The 19,053-nt window shown below is 35.4% G+C and overlaps 1 protein-coding gene across 2 annotated transcripts in view; it reads left to right on the top strand.

Annotated features, from left to right (window-relative positions):
- Positions 1-19,053, top strand: part of PIBF1 (progesterone immunomodulatory binding factor 1) — a 273,027-nt gene that overhangs the window by 179,968 nt on the left and 74,006 nt on the right. For both annotated transcript variants that reach the window (XR_009180643.2, XM_004468148.5), the window contains exon 14: positions 2,503-2,605. Coding sequence is in view for 1 of the 2 variants with exons in the window: in XM_004468148.5 (XP_004468205.2) it covers positions 2,503-2,605 (103 nt within the window). In the remaining variant the exon portion in view is untranslated. The remainder of the gene's footprint in view (positions 1-2,502; positions 2,606-19,053) is intronic.

Raw genomic sequence — 19,053 nt, 5'->3', positions numbered from 1 at the left:
CTCAAGTGATTAGGTGCCTTCCTCCCACATTGGAGGTCCCACATTTGGTTCCTGGGGCTTCCTAAAAAGAAAACCAGCACACAGTAAACAAATAACGAGGGAGTGGGGAGAAAGAAATAAAAACAAATCTTAAAAAAAGAAAGTAAGCAGTCCTGGTGTTAAGGCTTAAGCACCAGCATACCAAGAAATACCTGAATTCAACCTTTTGTGTCATATTTTCCATTATGTCTGCATAAGAGCATTATACAATTCCCAACAAAACAAAAAGCACCTACACCAAAAAAAACCCACAATTTTATATTATTAAACTTGATAATATATCATTATCTTCAAAATGTTTTTAATGGGTGAGTTTTGCATCTCATTATTTTGTTGCATCCCTCTGTCTTCCATTTCATCTCATCAGAAGCTCTGTTTCTATGTAATTAAATTTGACTGTGTTGATTTTTCTATATATACTGAGTATAGCACAGATATAGTCCATACTTCAACGTACATCATTAAGAAATTACCATGTAAAAAAGAACCCTAATACTGATTTCTGTAGGAGACAAAAAAAATGAAGATTTATTCATAATATATGTGAAGGATGAGAAAGAGACAGTGAGAATGTGAATGAAGATATAGCCAAGAATTAAAAATTAACCTAATAAAGAACAGAGTTAACGATATAAAATATTGATGTTTGCAAACGTAATATAATTAGCAAATTTTACAAAATGAGCATTAAAATATATTTGTAGAGATCTTGTTATTTTAGGTCACATTTGAGATATTCTGGTATATTTAGATTGAGAAATGAAAAATAGAATCTATAAATGATAAAGAAAGAAAGTAGATTAGTGGTTGCTTAAGGATGGGGAATGACTGCTAATGGGTATGAAGTTTTATTTGGGGGTCATACACATGTTCTAAAATTAATTATGGTGTTCGTTGTACAACTCTATAATGAAAACATTGACTCGTACACTTTAAATAAGTGAACATATAACTTATATGTGTATTACATATATATAAAGTTGTATATCAATAATTTTTTTTTTAAATGATTTTCAAAAAACAGGTAGTTTATGTCTTTTCCGTCACTTAACTTCAGCTGATTATTAAAACAAAATTGGGGAGCAGATGTGACTCAAAGGGTTGAGTGCCAGCTTCCCACATATGAGATCCCAGGTTCAATCCCTGGCCCCTGGTGCCTCAAAACAAAAAAAAAAATCTTATGGCAGTTGAGAGGATAAAATCTTAGATATGAGTATATCAAAACATGCTTCTCAATTCACTATATAAGCTTTTCCCAGAACTCATCTTTTTCATTGGGAATAATGAGTTCTTTAAAATACATGTGTAGATATTTAGCATTATTTCTAAAGTTTTGTCTGCATTCCTTTATCAGATGTTAGGAAATATTAAAAATAAAATGCTGTTGTTTCCATCCTAAACTTTTATTTAGAGAGAAGCTATCTTCTTGTCCTTATAAAACATCCTGTCTTCTCTATTCATGCATCGAGTTAAGATGTAAACTTATGGAAATAAATACATTAAAATGTGATAAATATGAAAATTTTAAGTTTTTAAAATTAAAGAGAAGGTATTTGAAGCAACATATGTTCTTCACAGTATTAGCCGTTCTTTTTTTTTTTTTTTTTTTTAAGGAGGTATGGGGACTGAACCCAGGATCTAGTATGTGGGAAGCAGCAGACACTCAACCACTGAGCTATATCTGCTCACCAGTATTAGCTATTCTTTACAGAATTATGCCACTTTTTTTTTTAATGTAAGAAGAATAATTTTATAGCTGAATCATTTTATCCTAAAATTTTATCTTAAAATTGGAAATGGGACATTTCCCATGTAATGTGATTTTAAAAGTAAAGATTACACTCAGCATGATAAGTTATGGTAATGCAGATTGTCAGAGGGAATAAATTCTTTCAGTACAGAATCTTGGCCATTACCATAGACATTCCCCAAGTTTCATACATTGTTTTCCCATCTTCATTTTTAGTAGAAAATCTGTTCAGTTATATGTTATGTCATGCAATACATTATATTTTCAGAAGTAAACACTGATGCTTTTCAAAATGCAAGCTTATTATTGTTTGTAATATTTCAACTAACTGCTTGAATTGTTTCTAATTGGGAAAATTTTATAGAAGCAGGCAAAGGCTGTAAATTGCTATCTTGCGGTCTTTTCAAGCAAGTATCATAATTAACTCTCCACTTTTATAGCAGAATCTAGAAACCATTACTGTAGTAATCAATATATCACATATGTTATTATGGAGACTTTATATTGTTACATTAAAAATTCTGAATTGTTTTAGGGTATTGGTCTTTTACTAATGACATCTGAGAATATTATTTGGCTCTGTATTTTTTCTGTTAATATTTAAGCATTTTTAGGAAATGGTAAGTTAATTTTCAGTCACACAAACAAATTTTGAGTATTTTTAATAGCATCTCACTTTTGAAAGCATTAATTTTTTCATTTTATTTGCCTAGCGTCCACTTGGCAAGAAGAGTGCTTCAGTTAGAAAAACAAAACTCGTTGATTTTAAAAGACCTAGAACATCAAAAGGACCAAGTAAAACAACTTTCACAAGAGGTAAATAACTTAAACAGAAACATATAAAGAATCACAGTGATCATTTTAATTCTTTGTAATTCCTTTGTTTATTTTCTGAGCAGTTTTCAAATAAGCTGTTTGCTAGTGTAAAAATATTTCATAATTTATGAAACTAACGTTAAAACCTTATCAAACAGCTCATAGTATATGGCAAAACTGAGATCAAAAGAGAGATTAATTTGCCCAGACTAAATATAAATGCAGACCAGACAGGCAATGCTTTGATTTCTGAGAATATCAACTGGCAAAACATGTTTGGCCGTTTTGGGTGACATTTTAAGTTTTATTTAATGCCCTATATTTTAAATAAATTTGCTCTTTGACTTCTGTGTTTAATGAAAATCACTTGTCTGTTAAACACACTAGATATACACTTAAGCTTTCACATTCTTTGATATTTGATAGTTCCCCGATTTTATTTCTAGAAAATAAGGTTCATATTCTTTCCCTTAGCTTTATATTTTGTCATTTAATGAATATATATGCATTTTATATAGTATTTTAATCCTCTTATTATTTTAAGTCAATATCTAATCACATTTTTGTGTACTTTTGAAATATGTCATAAAACAGTTGAAACTGAAAGATGCCAGTACACTAGTGTTCCTTTTATTCTCTGAACTTCCTGATGACAAGTTTTTCCATATTAATTTTAAAAGCATTGGATTGTATTATAGTAAAGGGATTTCTAAAGATACTGTATATTAAATACCATGTATCCTTTGTTTTTTTGTTTTCTTCAGGATTCATTCATATTTGTTTTTATAATGTCTTCTATTAAAGTACTTTTGGTACTATAACATTAGGAGGACCTTTATCCTCAAATTTCAAAAGACCAGAAATATTTCTTATTACTACAGTACCTGATACCTAGTTAATGTTCAGGGTGGAAGCAATGCTGTGCTGGTAAGCATGAACAGCCAGCTTTCCAAATGGGGGTGTGAAAAAGAGCTCTAAACTGTAGCATTTCCTTAACATCTATGTATAAATATTTCTACCATGACCACGAAAGTACATTATTCAACTGAGTGCTGATTAAGGGAGAGATGCTCAGCAGCACACTGTTACATAGTACATCCACCATAGGATAAACACAAATACATAGATAAAATACTAATATATAGTAAAATAGTTAAAAGCCAACTCCTTCACACCACATGATAGGATAGATAGAATACTAAATGAATAACTAAAGAAACAAATATACCTATCTTTTCTAATAGATTGTAGATCTCTCGTTTTAATTTTATGATAACCTATCAAAAATTATTTTTAAAAATAAAATACTGTATTAAATGTATACCAATTTGCGTTTATGTATGTCTTCCTATTACTTTTAAAAGAAATATAACGTCTTCCTGAGCACTTTGTTAATTGAAATGAGAACTTCTAAATGACCATATACTCCAGTTTAAATTGAAGGGGGAATATGTAAGAAATTAAATGGTCTTCTAATAGTGAAGTATAGTTAACTTTTCATGTAGTAGTTTTAAAATGAGCTATTTGCTTGTATTGAGAAAAATGCTTAAATACTGAAGTGCTTTTGATATGAAATATTATGATGCTTGGAATTTGCTTTAAAATATTCCAAGATAAAAAGAAAGGAGGATCAATTAGATAAAGCAAAAATTACAAAATATTGACAAGATTTCAAGCTGGGTGATAGGGACATGTAAATTTCATGATTCAATTCTTTACTTTTGTGTATGTTTCCAAAATTTTCATAACAAGACATTTAAAGAAGGAATCAATAACCCTATAGTAAGGGTTTTTTTCATACTGAAGTATGTAACTTTTTCCATAAGATTGGGAAGAAAATATTACACTTTGAAATATTCCATTGATTTTACTTTTTTCTGCTCACAAAAATTATATCGCTTAATTTAAAAATAATTACATGAGCTAATTAGCTGAAATATGATAGTATTAGACTGCTTTTATAACAGTAGACTATTATGCATGATAGATGATAGAAAAATAATGAAATTCTCTCAGGATCTGTATCCTTCGGAACAAGTTAAATATTTAAACCAGCTTGGAGGGATTTTTTCTGTTTTTTTTTTCCTATCTGGTTGCATTATTGTCTTTTTGGTACACCTCTCCACACAGGTCTTGAACACCTTTTTTCTTTTTTTACCAGGAGGTCCCAGGATCAAATTGGGGTCCTCCATTTTGTAAACAGGATCACAATTGCTTGAGCCATAGCCACTTCCCAAGCTTGGAGCTTTTGAGAATAATACACCAATGAAATTCAATTAATATTAGAATAACTGTTATTTTATATACTATTCAGAACATTTCTGAGATTATATATAAGTGTGTTACTAAATGACAATGCTAAATAATATTCAGAATGAAAAATATTTTTTTACTGCTAATGAGGTATAATTGAGAATAATAAACTGTACACATTTTAAAATGTACAATATGACAATTTTTGTCATATGTATATACCCATGAAACTATCACCAAAATGAAGATAGTTGTCTTAGGGTGCAAGAAGGCTGCCAATGCAAAGTACCAGAAATGAGTTGGCTTTTATAATGGGAATTTTATTTAGAGTAAAAGCTTAAAGTTCCAAGGCCATGAAATGTTCAAATCAAGGCATCATCAGAGATGCTTTCACACCAAAGTCAGCTGCCATGTGGTAAGGCAAGATAGCTGTCAATCTCTGCTCAGGTCTCTGCCTTCCCCTCCAGAATCTTCTGTCTCCTGAAGACAGGCATAGGGCTTGTCTCTTTCCAGGCCTCCCCTCTCAGAATCTTGGGTCTTCTCTGCCCTTCTGCAGCTGTAGGCCTACCTGGGGTTCTCTCTCACATGACAGGATCAAAAACAGTAGCTTCTGTAAATCATAGCATACATAGGAAAGGGATAAATATTTTAAAGATCCATGTCTGCTAAACCTACTATTTTATCTTCACTTTATTCATATATACCAAGAAGACTATACATATCTTGTGTGTGCTGTATCACCTAGAAATATTCTAAATCACCAATAAACGTATTTATTCTGTTACCATGAAGTCCAATGTTCATGAAATAAACTTTGTATTTATACTGTTTTAAATGAATGCATATTATTGGCCTTCAAAATAAAAACATACATCTTCAAAAAAAAAAAAAGTTAGCTTCCTTTTTCTCAGTGTTCCATTTAAGCTCCAGTAAAAGATGGAGACTCAACCTTAGTCAGACCTCACTGACCATGTCTAATCAAAATGTTCTCACACCCATTGAAAGGATTAGTTTAACAGCATAATCTTTCTCTTTTTGGAATTCATAAAAGAACTTCAGTTTGTCACAATAATGAACACATATATCACCTCAAATGTTTTCTTGTGTCCCTTTGTAATCATTCTCTCCCACCCCTCTCCACATCGCATCTCAGTCCTCAAGCAACTACTGATTCACTTTGTGAAAGAAAACACTTTGCATTTTCTTGGATATATATAAATGGAATCATACAGTTTGTACTCTTTTTAATCTGTTTTTTTTTCAATTTGCATAAGTATATTAAAATTTATCCATAGTTCGTTCATTTTCATTGATGAGGAGCTTTCTATTGTATGGATATTTACCTATTGGTAAATATTTGGGTTGTTTCCAGTTTTTGCTTATTACAAAGAAACGTTGTTGGAACATTCATGAACAAGTCATTGAATGAACATATATATTAATTTGTCTTGAGTAAATACCTAGAAGTGGAATGAATGGATTATAAGGTAGGCATATGGGTAGCTTTTAAGAAACTGCCAAGCTGTTTTCCCAAATAGTTGTACCATTTGATGTTCCCACCACAGTGTATATGAAAGTTCCAGTTTCTCTACATCCATGCCAAGACTCAATATGTTTAGTCTTTTTAAATTTTAATCATTCTAATAGGTGTGTATTGGTATGTCGTTATGGGTATTTTTTTGCCTTTGCCTAATAACTAATGAAGTTGATCATCTTTTTATGTGCTGTTTTGCCCTCTGTTTTCTTCTTGGGAAAAGTGTCTTCAAATTTTTTGCCCATTTTATTGGCTTGTTTGTCTTCTTATTTTTGAGTTTTGAGAATCCTTTATATATTCTACATACAAGTCCTTTATCAGAGATATGATTTGCAAATAATCTCTCCCATTCTTTGGCTGTCTTTTTACCATCTAACAATGTTTTTTGAAGAGCAGACATTTTTGTTTTCATCCAGTCCAATTTATCAATTTGTTCTTTTATGGACTGTGGTTAGTGGACTTTGTCTAACCCCAGGTCATGGGTTTTCTCTATAATTTCTTCTAGATGTTTTATAGTTTTAGGTCCAATGATACATTTTCATTTAGTTTTTAATAGATTGCAAGGTAAGATTGAAATAACTCAGTCTCAAATTGAAACCTAATTGTTCTAGCTTCATTTGTCAAAAAAGCCCATTGTTGAAAATCGATTAATTATAAATGTATATGGGCCAATTTTTGTACCCTTTATTCTGTCGTAATGAATCAGTCGGTCTGTCTTCATGCCAGTATCACATTATTTTGATTATTGTAGCTTTATAGTCTGTTGAAATCAGGGAGGGGAGTAGATGTGGCTCAAGCAGTTAAGCACCCACCTCCCATATGAGAGGTCCTGGGTTTGGTTTACGGCACCCCCCGGAAAAACAGAAACAAGCATCAAGCAAAAATAGAAGAAAAAACAACTCAGGGAAGCCAATGTGGTTCAGTGGGTGAGTGCCAGATTCCCACATACAAGGTTCCAGGTTCAATCCCTAGCCCCTGGTACCTTAAAAAAGAAAAAAAAAAAAGAAAAAGATATTAGGTGGTATTGGTCCTCCAACTATATTTTTTTCCAAAGATTTTTTTGACTATGTCTTTTGTTTTTCCTACAATCTTTTTATTTTTTTATTCTGTATCTTTTTTGGGTTACTTTCTACCAAAAAGCTTACTATGATATGGATTAAGATTGCATTCAATCTATAGTTGAAATGGAGAGTATTGACAACAACATTGAATATTCTGACCCATGAACACAGTTTCTCTATTTATTTAGGTCTTCTTTCGTGGTGTTTTTGTTTGTTTGCTCTTTTTTTGCTTTTTTTCAATGTCCAAGTCTCACATCTTTGGTTTAGTGTTAGCATAGCATCTTCTTCCATTCTTTTACTTTTAACCTGTTTGTGTCTTAGCATTGAAGTGTGTTTCTTGTAGGCAGTTGAGTGATGTTTTTTTAATGCAGGCTGACAAATCATGGCGTTTAATCAGGGATTTTAGAACATTTACATGTAATGTTTATTGATATGATTGCGGTTAAATCTGTCATCTTGCTATTTGTTTTTTATTTGTACCATCTATTTTTTGTTGTTCCCTTTTTCCTTTTTTTTCATACTTTCTTTTGGGTTGACTGAATATTTTTCATCATTCCACTTTATCTCATTATGTAATTATAACTCTTCATTTTGTTATTATAGTGGTTGCTTAAGGTTATGGTATTCATCTTAACTTGTCACCATCTGTCTTCAAGTGGTATTATACCACTTCATGTATAGTATAAGAACCTTAAAATAGTATACTTCCATTTGTCCCATACTGCCCTTTGTGTTCTCATTGTCATACATTTTACTTATATGTGTTATCAAAACCACACTGTATTGCTATTATTTTTACTTTAAAAGGTCGATAATCTTTTAAAGAGATTTAATAATATGAACAAAAGGTGTTGTAGCTAACCAAATAATTACCATGCCTGGTGGTCTTCATTCCTTTTTGTAAATCAACATTTCCATCTGACAACATTGTCCTTTTATGATTGCTAGACTTCCTTTCACATTTCCTGAATTGCAGGTCTTCTGGCAATGAGTTCTTTCAGCCTCTGTGTTGCAAGAGTCATTATTTCACCTTTAATTTTTGTTTGTTTGTTTCACATTTCTAATAATTCTTAACAAAAGTCAAGATTAAAATATAGTTTTCTAAGGCCAAATTAATTGCAAGTATATAGTTAAGGATTCATTTTATTTTTATTGAGTTATAATTTACATAACAAAATTCACCATTGTAATCATTTTAAAGTGTAAAATTCAGTGGCTTTTTTTTTAAATTTATTTATTTATTTTATTTCTCTCCCCTCCCCCCCCACCCCAGTTGTCTGTTTTCTGTGTCTATTTGCTGCATCTTGTTTCTTTGTCCGCTTATGTTGTCAGCGGCACGGGAATCTGTGTCTCTTTTTGTTGCGTCATCTTGTGTCAGCTCTCCGTGTGGGTGGCACCATTCTTAGTAAGGCTGCACTTTCTTTCGCGCTGGGCGGCTCTCCTTACGGGGCGCACACATTGTGCGTGGGGCTCCCCTACGCAGGGGACACCCCTGTGTGGCACGGCACTCCTTGCGTACATCAGCACTGCGCATGGGCCAGCTGCACACGGGTCAAGGAGGCCCGGGGTTTGAACTGCGGACCTCCCATGTGGTAGACGGACGCCCTAACCACTGGGCCAAGTCCGTTTCCCTTTAGTGGCTTTTAGTATATTCACAATGTTTTATAACATTACCACAGTCTAGTTCCAGAACATTTTTTTCATTCTCCTGGCAACTAGTCATCTGCTTTCTATCTCTCTGTATTTGTCTTTTCTATATATTTCATAGAAATAGAATCATAGAATATGTAGCCTCTTGTGTCAGGCTTCTTTCACTTAGCATAATTTATCCATGCTGTAGTATGTAGGTGGACATTTGTTTCTACCTTTTAGCTATTATGAATAGTGCAGCTGTGAATATTTGTGTACATTTTCTTTGTTTGTTTTGTTTTGTTTTGGGTTTGGTGTTTTTTTTTTCTGTTTATTTTTATTTATTTCTCTCCCCTGCCCTCCACCCTCTGCTGTTGTCTACTTTCTGTGTCTATTCACTGTGTATTCTTCTGTGTTCACTTGCATTCTTGTCAGTGGCACCAGAAATCTGTGTCTCTTTTTGTTGCATCATCTTGCTGCGTCAGCTCTCTGTGTGTGTGGTGCCACTTCTGGGCAGGCTGTGCTTTTTTCACTTGGGGCAGCTCCTTGCGGGGCACAGTCCTTATTCATGGGGTTCCCCAATGCATGGGAACCCCTGCGTGGCACAGCACTTCTTGCACACGTCAGCACTGCGCATGGGCCAGCCTACCACACAGGTCAGGAGGCCCTGGGTTTGAACCCTGGACCTCCCATATGGTAGGCAGACACTCTATCAGTTGAGCCAAATCCGCTTCATTATGTACATTTTCTTTGAATACCTGTGTTTCAGTTCTTTTGGTATATGCCTATGAGTGGAATTGCTTGGTCATGTGGTAATTGCATTCTTAACTTTCGAGCAACTACCAAACTGTTTTCCACAGCATTGCACCATTTTACATTCCCACCCACAGTGAATGAAAGTTCCAGTTTATCCACATCCTTGCCAATATTTATTATTTTCCATTTTTTAAATTAGCCATCCTATTAGGTGTGAAGTAATATCTCATTGTGATGTTGATTTACATTTCCCTAATGACTAATGATGCAGAGCATCTTTTCATGAGGTAAGTCATCTGTATCTTCTCTTCGGAGAAATGTCAAGTCCTTTGCCCATTTTTAAATTGGGTTGTCTGTCTTTTTTTATGAGTTGTAGAAGTTCTCTATATATTCTGGATATAAGCTCTTATCAGATATATGGTTTGCAACTCTTTCTCCCATTCTGTAGGTTGATTTTTCACTTTCTTGATAATGTCCTTTGATACACAAAAGTCTTTAATTCTAGTGAAGTCCAGTGTATTTATTATTTTATTTGTTGCTTGTGCTTTGGATGTCCTATCTAAGAATCCATTGCTAAGTCCCAGATCATGAAGATTTGCCCAATGTTATCTTCCATGAGTTTTATGGTTTTAGCTCTTATTCTTAAGTCCTTGATCCATTTTTTTTTTTACAAGAACACAGAAGAAATTTTATTATCTGAGAATAAATTTAACCAAGGATATAAAGTACTTAGACATGGAAAACTACAAAACTTTGCTAAAAGAAATCTAAGAAGATTTAAATATATAATAGGACAGTCCATGTTCATGGATTGGAAAGCTAAATATTGTCAAGATGTCAGTTCTACCTAAAATGATTTACATTGCTATCCCAATGGAAATTCTAATAGCTTCCTCCCATCCCCCTTGGAACTTTTTAGAAGTCAGGTTCATTAAGACATAACTTACGTATAATAAAGTACTGTGGGGTGAGTTTTGACAAATACATAGCCCTGGAACCATCACTAAATCTCAATATATAGTCATCATCCCAGAAAGTTCCAGCAGGGCCCTTTGCAGCCAATCCCCTCCACCACCCTGGCAAACAGTAAGTTATGTATATTTTTGAGCAAATTTTTAGTCATTTAAACAAATAAACACAAAATACACTGGAAAGAAAAGTGGGACAAAAATGATAAAACAAATCTCAATATGTAGTATGCCAGTTTGTGACCTTGTAGCACAGCAATTACTGAGAATGTTTTTAACATTCTTTCTTTAAACTGGGCTTTCCTACTTTCTTGGTTGGATCCAATAGCCATGAGTTTAAACCATCTTCTTCTCTTGAGAGCGTCTCCCAAAGGCCCCTTAAATACCAGAGACATTTTTGTACAAACAGACTTCTTGGGCCCTATGACAAATCTACTGAAACTTCCACAACTCTTGCATAAAGATTCTGGAAGCTGAGGAAGCATTGCCCTACATAGCAATGCTAGTCCTATGAAGCCCTCTCAACTTTGGGCACACCAACATCTAAAAATGTTAATTTTGCTAACTAAAATGACAGAGGATTTGTTCTGTTCTCTGCTGTTCATTACTTGAGCTCAAGTTAGAATAATAGCAAAATAAGAGTGGCGGGAAGCAGATTTGGCACAACAGATAGGGTGCCTGCCTACGACATGGGAGGTCAAAGGTTCAAATCCAGAGCCTCCTGACCTGTGTGGTGACCTGGCCCACATGCAGTGCTGATGCACACAAGGAGTGCCGTGCCACACAGGGGTGTCCCTGTGTAGGGGAGTCCCACGCGCAAGGAGTGCACCCCATAAGGAGAGCCACCCAGCGCGAAAAAAAGTGCAGCCTGCCCAAGAATGGTGCCGCACACACGGAGAGCTCACACAGCAAGATGATGCAACAAAAAGAGACACAGAGTCCTGGTGCTGCTGACAAGAATACAAGGAATGCCCTGCCGTGCATGGGTGTCCCCATGTAGGGAAGCCACACGCGCAAGGAGTGTGCCCCATAAGGAGAGCCACCCAGCGTGAAAAAAAGTGCAGTTTGCCCAGGAGTGGCACCGTACACACAGAGAGCTGGCACAGCAAGATGATGCAACAAAAAGAGACACAGATTCTGGGTGCCACTGGCAAGAATACAAGCAGACACAGAAGAACACACAGTAAATGGACACAGAGAGCAAACAACTGGGAGTGGGGATGGGGAAGGGAAGAGAAATAAATAAAAAATCTTTAAAAAAACAAAACAAAACATGGAGATTGATTTAGTTTTTTCCCTTTTTCAATACCTGAAAGATGTGTTGCACTCTTTTCTAATTGTTTCTGCTGAAAATATGCTGTTATCCTTATCTTTATTCCTTTATAAAGTAATGTCTTATTTCTTTGGCAGCTTTTAAGATTATCCTTTTTTTTTTCCTGGTTTTAAGCTATTTTATTATCATGTGTCTTGCTATTGTTTTCATGTTTTTTGTGCTTGGGTTTCATTGAATTTCTTGGATATGTGAGTTTTTCAAATTTGGAAGATTTTGAGCCATTATTTCTTCAAATAATTCTTTTCTATCCTGGTCTTTCTTTTTCCTTCAGGACTACAATTAGATATATATTAGGCTGCTTGAACTTACTTTACAACAGAACAATTGTTAATTAGCTTTTTTTTCCCTAATATTTCTTCTGTCTTTCATTTTGCTTAATCTTGTGCTGTCTTCAAGTTCACCTGTCTTCTCCAGTGTATACTTTGCTGTTACTCTTATCCAGTGTATTTTTCATCTCTACAAGTTCAATTGGGGTCTTTCTTTAAATCCTCCAGATCTCTACTTAACATTTTCAATTTTTCCTTTATTTTCTTGAACATATGAAATACTGTTACAATAGCTGTTTTAATGCCTTTGTCTACTGATTCTATCACTGTGTCTCTTCTTGTTTAGTTTCCATTAATTGATTTTTCTCACTATGGGTCATATTTTTTGCTTCTGTGCATGCCTAACAGTCTTTGATTGGATACCAAATAATGTGAATTTTACCTTTGGTGCCACATATTTTTGCCTTCTAGGTTTTTGTTAGTTTTGTGCTAGAACAAGGTTACAGTAGTTGAAAACAGGTTGATGCTTTCCAAGCTTTTGTGCAGAGAAGTATTAATCTTAAATCTAACTTTTCCTCCACTACTGAGACATAACCCTTTTAAGTACTATACTCCATTTCCACATTGTGAATTGGGAGGTTTTTCTGCTTTGGCTACTGTGAATAGGCACCATACCTGATCCTGTGTAAGCTTCACAGATCATTCTTCTAACATTTTGTGTAGTTCCATCTCCAGTCTCCAGTAGTTTCTTTACACACATGCACAGTTCAGTGCACAGATGAGTACTCAAAGGGGACTGTCTGCAGATCTTCAGAGTTTTATCTCTGCAGCTTTTTTCAATACTCTGCTGTATTATATGAACTCCAGCCACCTTGATTTCTACTTCCAGCTGTAACTCTTCAACTCAGGGAGTTTGCCAGACTCTGCCTTGATTTCCTATCCCCTGCACCTCAGCAGTCATAAATCTTATCTTGTTTCCTGTGTCTCAGGTATTAACTGTCCTTCATTACTTGATGTCTGGTGTCCTCAGAACAATTGTTTCATATAGGTTGTTATAAAAGTGAAACGCTAAATTGGCTTGGCTTGCTTTTTTGCATGCCACCTAATTTTTTTTTTTTTTGAGGTAGTGGGGCCAGAGATTGAAGCCAGACCTCATATGTAGGAAGCTGGTGCTCAACCTCTGGGCTACACTGGCTCCCCCACCTAATTCTTAAAGAACCACCAAGTTAGTTAGGAGTGGAATTTTATATCTGAATGTAGTTAAAAGGGGAAATTTAAGTTGTATATGTTAGTAGAATAAAAAATAAAAAGCCATAGGATTATAAACACGAACAGTGAACCCTAATATAAACTATGGACTATAGTTAATGCAATTAAAATAATACTCTTTCGGGAAGCAGCTGTGGCTCAATCAATCAATTGGGCTCCCATCTACCATATGGGAGATTCGCATCCCGTGGCCTCCTTGTGAAGGCAGGCTCTCCCGCACTCTGTGGAGTGCCGCCAGCCCACAAGCGCCACGGAGACCTGACTCAGCAAGGTGACGCAACAAAAAAAAGGGAGACAAGCAAAAATGCAGAACACACAGTGAATGGACACAGAGAGCACACAGCAAGCAAGCCACAAGGGGGGGGCGTAAATAAATAAAAATAAAGATAAATACAGACACAGAAGGATGCACAGCAAATGGACACAGAAAGCACACAGCAAGCAAAAATCTTAAGGGGGGGGGAATATTCTTTCATCAGTTGTAACAAAGCTACTGCACTAAGGCAAAATGTTAATAATGGGGATGGGTATATGAGAATTCTGTATTTCCTGCATGATATTTCTGCAGTCATCTAGGTGACTGTGTAACCTAGTAGAAGACAGAGCCTCCAGAACTCAGTAGGTAGAATCAACTCTTCTATGGAATAGGAAATGAGCCTCCAGGATCATCCATGTTAGTCTCTTAATCATCGAACAGTACTTACATCTTAGACTTGGAATAAAATAGCAAGAAACTGCTAATTTTTACTTTATACATTTTAAATTGTTTGAATTTATTCCAGCCTGCATTAATTACTTTGTAGTTTTTAAAATATCCGTAGAATTTTTTTAAGGCATAGATTTGCTGACCAACACAGTACTTAACTCATTGTGGGAGTCTGAAATTATTTATGAATCCCAAAAAAAGAGAAAGATTATCTTTGTAAACTAACCTATTCCTCTGGATTTGATATCTTTTGATTGCATTAAATTCAACTGAGGTGTCTTTGGTTACATTCTCAAAGACTAGGGCTTTTTTTTTTTTTTTAAGATTATTTATTTCTCTCCCCCCCACCTCCACCCCCACCCCCACCCCCACCCTGGTTGTCTGCTCTCTGTGTCTATTTGCTGTGTCTTCTTTTGTCCGCTTCTGTTGTTGTCAGTGGCACGGGAATCTGTGTTTCTTTTGGTTGCGTCATCTTGTTGTGTCAGCTCTCTGTGTGTGCGGCGCCATTCCTGGGCAGGCTGCACTTTCTTTCATGCTGGGCGGCTCTCCTTATGGGGCGCACTCCTTGCGCATGGGGCTCCCCTATGCGGGGGACACCCCTGCGTGGCAGGGCACTCCTTGCACACATCAGCACTGCGAGTGGGCCAGCTCCACACGGGTCAAGGAGGCCCGGGGTTTGAACCGCGGACCTCCCATGTGGTAGACGGACGCCCTAACCACTGGGCCAAGTCCGCCACCGACTAGGGCTTTTTTGATTCAACTGCATCATTAAGGTGTGACTCAGGTGGAGTCCCCGCCCCCTTGGTGGGTCTGATAGACACTTACACGAACAAGCAGACACAAGAAGACACACAGAGGAGAGAGCGTTGATGTTTTTTGATCCTGCCATGTGACAGAAAGGAGAAGATTCAAACCACTAAAGCCCCGGGGAAAGATGAACCATTTACCTGATAGTTTACAACTGGCTTTGGGAAGAGAACCGAGACTGATATAGGAAGCCCTGAGATTCTAGCCCTATGCCCGCCTGCAACTGAGATTAGGAAAAAAGCTAGGCCCACAGAGCCTCAAGAGTAAAGAAAGCCCAGAGTGGAAGGCTGAAACCTAGTAGAGGTCGCCTGCCATCTTGCTTCAATACGTGGCAGCTGACTTTGGTGAGAAAGTACCTCTTATGGTACCTTGAGTTGGACTTCCCACAACATTAGTACTGTAAGCTTTTACCCCCAAATAAATACCCTTTATAAAAGCCAACAGATTTCTGATACTTGGCATCGGCACTCCTTTGGAGGACTAATGCACTCATAATAAAGGTAAAGTAAAATTAATTTATTAGATTATCAATCCTAGCCCATCTGTCAAACTTAGGTAGGTTTATAAAGATTATGAAATAACTGATAAAGCCTATTTGTCAAAATATGTGTAATAAACATAGTTTACTTCTAGCAATATGCTTTATTATTCAAAATGTAATTGCCTGATAAAGTATATGCATATATATGTGTGTGTGTATATGTATATACACACACACATTCACAGACATACCTATGGACTAAGCATAGAGATATTTTGGAATGATACACAAAATAAAATAGTTGATGAATGTGAAATTTTGATATATGCTACAACATAGATAAACTTTGAAGATATGCTGAGAGAAAAAAAGCCAGACAAAAAAAGACAAATATTGTATGATCTCACTTGTTGTATGTAATAATTACAATATGCAAATTCATAGTCAGAAACTGAATATAGGTTATAAAGGGCTGGGGTGGAGGTAAGGAATATGGAGTTAACAATTGGTACAGAGTTTCTGAGTTGTGGAAAAGTTTTAGTAACAGATGGTTGTGATGGTAGCACAACATTGTGAACGTAATTAACAGCACTGAATTATATATTTGAATATGGTTAAAAGGGGAAATTTTAGCTTGTATTTCTGTTACTAGAATAAAATTTTTTTAAATAAACAGGACTGTACAAGAAGTGAACACTATTATAAATGATATACTATAGTTAATAATAAAATTATAAAAATGTTCTTTCATGAATTGCAGCAAATGTACCACACTAACAAAACGTGTTCACAACTCTGTATTTTATGCATGTTATTTTTGTAAACTTGTAACTTCTTGAATTTTAAAAAAAAAGCCTTCCTTTTTATGACTGAATAATATTCCATTGTGTAGATATACCACATTTTCTTTATCCATTCTTCAATTGATGGACACTTGGGCTGCTTCCATCTTTTAGAATTGTAAATAATGTCACTATGACCATTGGTATGCAAACGTATGTTTGAGTTCCCGCTTTCAGTTCTTTTGGGTATATACTTAGAAGTGGGAATGCTGGGTCATACAATAATTCTATACTGAACTTCAAATGACTTCCTATGCAATTTTACATTCCCACCAACATTGTCCCAAGTGTTCCTGTTTCTCCACATCCTCTCTAACACTTGTTTTTCATTAATAGGGTTGTTTGTCTTTTTATTGTTCAGTTGTAGGATTTCTATATATATTCTGGATATTAAATCCTTATCACATATGTGGTTTCCAAATATTTTCTCCTCCACTATGGGTTGTCTTTTTGCTTTCATGATAAAGTCCTAGAGTGCACAAAAGTTTATTATTTCTTTTGTTGCTCGTGATTGTGATACAAAGTCTAAGAAACCATTACCTAACCCAAGGTCCTGAAGATTTTCCTGTATGTTTTCTTTTACAGGTTTTATAGTTTGATTCTTATATTTAGGTCTTTGATCCATTTGGAGTTCATTTTTGTACATGGTGTGAGGTAGGAATCCACCTTCATTCTCTTGCATATGGATGTCTACTTTTCCCAACATCATATATTGAAGAGACCTTTGATTCCCCATTGAGTGAATTTGGCACCCATATCAAAAATCAGTTGTCCATGAGGTGAGGGCTTATTCCATTGGTCTATATGTCTGCCCTTGTGCCATTATCGCTCTGTTTTGATTACTGTGGCTTTGAAATAAGTTTTAAAATTGAGAAGTGTGAGTCCTTCAACTTCATTCTTTTTCGAGGTAGTTTTAGTAATTTATATCATCTTTCTTTTTTTTCTTTGCCCGTCTAGCTAAAGATTTGTCAATTTTATTGATATTTTTGGAGAAAAAAACTTGATTTTGTTGATTATTTTTTATTCTTTATATTATTTATTTCTGCTCTAATCTTTGTTATTCCCTTCTTTCTGCTTGCTTTAGGTTTAGTTTGCTGGTCTTTTTCTAGTTCACCTATTTTGAGGTTACATCTGATTTGCCATCTTTCTTCTTTTAATTTAAGCACTTAGAGTTGCTATAAAATTTCCCTCTCAGGCACTGTCTTTGCTACATCCTGTAAGTTTTAGTATGTTGTGTTTTCATTTTCATTCACATCACCATATTTTTTAATTTCCCTTGTATGAAATTAATTTCCCTTATATGAAATTTTTTTTAAAGATTTATTTTATTTATTTCTCTCCCCCCCCGCCCCCCGCCCTTGTTGTCTGTTCTCTGTGTCCATTTGCTGCGTGTTCTTCTGTTATGAGCGGCACGGGAATCTGTGTCTCATTCTCGTTATGTCATCTTGCTGCATCAGCTCTCCGTGTGTGCAGTGCCATTCCTGGGCAGACTGAAATTTCTTTCATGCTGGGCAGCTCTCCTTACAGGGCACACTCCTTGCGGGTGGGGCTCCCCTACGCGGGGGGCACCCCTGCGTGGCGCGGCACCCCTGTGTGGCGCGGCACTCCTTGCGCATATCAGCACTGTGCATGGGCCAGCTCCACACGGGTCTAGGAGGCCCAGGGTTTGAACTGTGGACCTCACATGTGGTAGACGGACACCCTAACCACTGGGCTAAGTCCACCTCCCCCTTATATGAAATTAAATTATGTTATTTAATTTCCACTATTTGTGAATTTTCCATTTTCCCCTCTGTTACTGATTTCTAACTTCATCCCACTGTGGTTGGAGAAAATATATTGTATGATTTCAATACTTTTGAAGTTTTTGAGACTTTTTTGTGACCTAAGATATGACCTAGCTTTGAGAGTACTTCATATGCACTAGGGAATAATGTGTATACTGTTGCTGTTGCATGAAGTGTTCTATATATGCCTGTTAGGTCTGTTGCTATAGAATGTCAGTCAAGCCTTCTATTTCCTTATTAAATCTTCTTTCTAGGTGTTCCAGCCATTATTGAAAGTGATAAAGTCTCTTACAGTATTAATATACAACCATCTCTTTCTTTCTTCTGTTCTGTCCAAATTTGCTTCAGATATTTTCATGCTCTCCTGTTAGGTGCATATATATTTAAAATTGTTACATATTCTTGTTGAATTGACTGATAAATTGAATTTATCAGTATCTAATGAACCATCTTTATTCCTTGTAACAATTTTTTATTTATCTTATATTAATACAATAATCCTAGCTCTCTTTTGGTTACTACTTGTATGGTATATTTTTCTCTATCCTTTCACTTTCAACTTACTTATGTCTTTGAATTTAAGGTTCATCTCTTATAAATAGAATATAGTTGGGTCATGCTTTTTTATACTTCTACCAGTCTGTGCCTTTTGACTGGAGAGTTTAATCGTTTACATTTAAAATCACTACTGATAATGCAGGACTTTCTTCTACCATTTTGCTACTTAGTGTTTATAAGTTTTATACCTTTTTTGTC

The sequence above is a fragment of the Dasypus novemcinctus genome, chromosome 15 (genome assembly GCF_030445035.2).
Source record: "Dasypus novemcinctus isolate mDasNov1 chromosome 15, mDasNov1.1.hap2, whole genome shotgun sequence".
NCBI lineage: Eukaryota > Metazoa > Chordata > Mammalia > Cingulata > Dasypodidae > Dasypus > Dasypus novemcinctus.
This window is presented reverse-complemented; position numbering and strand designations above follow the sequence as displayed.